The sequence below is a fragment of the Palaemon carinicauda genome, chromosome 41 (genome assembly GCF_036898095.1).
Source record: "Palaemon carinicauda isolate YSFRI2023 chromosome 41, ASM3689809v2, whole genome shotgun sequence".
NCBI lineage: Eukaryota > Metazoa > Arthropoda > Malacostraca > Decapoda > Palaemonidae > Palaemon > Palaemon carinicauda.
Genome location: NC_090765.1, coordinates 57,675,777 through 57,678,495, shown reverse-complemented (window position 1 = coordinate 57,678,495; position 2,719 = coordinate 57,675,777). Strand labels below are relative to the sequence as shown.

The following is a 2,719-nucleotide window of genomic DNA, read 5'->3' as shown; positions in this document are numbered from 1 at the left end:
CTGTACGGTTTAGGGTATGATTTTCCCAGTTTCTATATTAGTTATTTTGACGAAAATCGTGTGAACAGGAATGTTTTTTTAAAATTTGAATTCTTAATTTCATTTTTTTTTTTTTTTTACGATTGGACATTTTTTATTTCACTCGTTGATTCGCCTTGATTACATAGATTACCAACAATTATTTATTCAGCAAGCTCTCGACCTCATGATCTTTAGAATTGTAAATGTAAATTGAAATTATAAAAAAAGAAACGGCAAACACAGAAACAATGTATATATATATATATATATATATATATATATATATATATATATATATATATATATATATATATATATCTATATATATATGTATATATATATATATATATATATATATATATATATATATATATATAGATATATATATATATATATATATATATATATATATATATATATACTGTATATATATATACGCACGGAATATATGCTTTTATTATTATTATATATATATGTATATATATATATATATATATATATATATATATATATATATATATATATATATACATATATATAGATATACAGTATATATATATATATATATATATATATATATATATATATATATATATATATATATATATATATATATATATATATATATATATGTATATATATATACATAGATAATTGGATAGCTATATGTATATGTATATGTGTATGAACTTATATATTTATATGTTTCAGTGTTTGTGTGTGACACACACGCTCGTGCGTCTATGCATATGCTTGGGAAGGGTATTAATTTATTTAAAAAAGTATAGGCATACTTATTATTATGTAAGTGTATATATGGATACATATACATGTGTATGTATATGAGAGAGAGTGCGTGTGTTGTTGTGTGCAACACGCACGCGCGCGCAACTGTCTATGTGCATAGAAAGGGCATTCATTTATGCAAAAATATATTGGAAGTTCACTTACCCAACGTAATACCAAATATCTACACAAACGACATTCAGCCACATGAATGTCGAGAGAAAAGACACGTGAACTATTGTACCTGTGAAAGAAAAGTATTGTGTAATTAAACAGATAATTCGTATGAATGAAAATTATGCAATATTCGTCCACTAATGTATGTGAGCTGTCAAATAACACAGATAAGTCTTTTGATAGATACACTTACACAAACACACACACATGGATTCAACCCTTCACACCACCCTCTCCCCCTCTCTAGCTGCAAGCCTTATCACCTAGGTATGACTATTCCTTCCCCCCTTTTTAGCTACAAGCCTTATCACCTAGGTATGACTACTCCTTCTCCCCCGTACCTGAGGTAAAGGGAGAGACCGAGTATACGCTTGCTGAGCGTGACCGGAAAGATATTATATGGTTATACATTTGAATATATAGCCAAAAACTTACTCTATATTATATAGGAGAGATTCCCTCAATGAAATCTGCCCTTCTTCGTGGTGACATAAGTTATCAGCTATGAAATTTGAACCTACCTGTGTCTTTGTACGAGGTTTTGGGTAGACTATTGGAAACGTCCTTGCCTTGCGATCAGCTGTATTGGGGTTTGAGACCCGCTCAAGTTCAATAGTTTCTTGTAATGTCTGCAACATTGCTATCCTTGTGAGCTAAGGGTGAGGGCTTTTGGGCGGAGCCTAGGCACTGTCACTGGCCCTTGCAGCTGCCATTCATGAGCAACGTTTCAGTCTTTATATTATCAACCACTAGCAAGCAATGAACTCTTAACTTCTTGATTTATTAATATCCTTAAATGTGATTTCTCTTATAAAACGTATAGAATATTATGGGAAGTACATTGGAGGACGCAAGTGAATTAGATGGCGAGATAAGATGAAAGATGATATGGAGAGAAGACGTTTGGTGGTAGAGGATGCCTTTGAAAGAGGGCGTTGGAGAGACTGCAATCAGGCAACCGACCCCTTAGTGTAGGGATAACGATAGGATAGAAGAAGAAGAATATTGAAAGACACAAACATCTAACCAAGTTGATTGTAGGGTTGTTGTGACCTAATTGGTAACGTCTCTGCCTAATGTTGGCCAGCCGGGGGTTCGAGTCCCGCTCAGACTTGTTTGTGCCTTTAGTGTCTGCAACCTTACCATCCTTGTGAGCTAAGGTTGCGGGGTTTGGGAGAGCCTATAGGTCTATCCGCTGAGTCATCAGCAGCCATTGCCTGGCGCTCCATGGTCCTAGCTTGCGTGGAGAGTGGGTTGGGTGCTGATCACAGAATATATGATCAGTCTCTAAGGTATTGTCCTGCTTACAAGGTCAATGTCACTGTCCCTTGCCTCTGCCATTCATGAGAGGCCTCTAAGCCTTTAAATGTGTATTTCCATACACATTTTTGTACGTGCGTATATGCAACGATTCTTAAAACCACACTTCCATTAGAGAATATTAACGAGTCTCAAATGTTTGAGCAACTTCCAGATAAAACAACAATGACAACACTTTTCTTCATAAACAAAAAACGAGATATTTTTAAAAGATAATGGATGAGGCCCGAAAGCTAAGTGGTCCATGGAATTTGTAATGAACCCCCCCCCCCCCCCCGTGTTTAAAGTTACGCAACTTACTAAAGTTACGTAACCTACCCAAGAGAATATCTGATTCTTTCGCCGGGAGAGTTTAATAAGGGTTACTGTGTTCTTTAATTTGTGTGTGCTTCAAATATGCAGCGGGATCTAACTA

General features: G+C 34.4%; 2 protein-coding genes across 2 annotated transcripts in view; one reads left to right on the top strand and one right to left on the bottom strand.

The window, feature by feature from the left end:
- LOC137632681 (methyltransferase-like protein 22) overlaps nucleotides 1-2,719 on the top strand; it is a 533,866-nt gene that overhangs the window by 325,988 nt on the left and 205,159 nt on the right. The window lies entirely within an intron of this gene.
- The window catches only part of LOC137632679 (uncharacterized), a 38,594-nt gene that overhangs the window by 31,984 nt on the left and 3,891 nt on the right, over nucleotides 1-2,719 (bottom strand). The window contains exon 3 of the mRNA XM_068364765.1: nucleotides 973-1,051. Within this exon, the coding sequence (XP_068220866.1) occupies nucleotides 973-1,051 (79 nt within the window). The remainder of the gene's footprint in view (nucleotides 1-972; nucleotides 1,052-2,719) is intronic.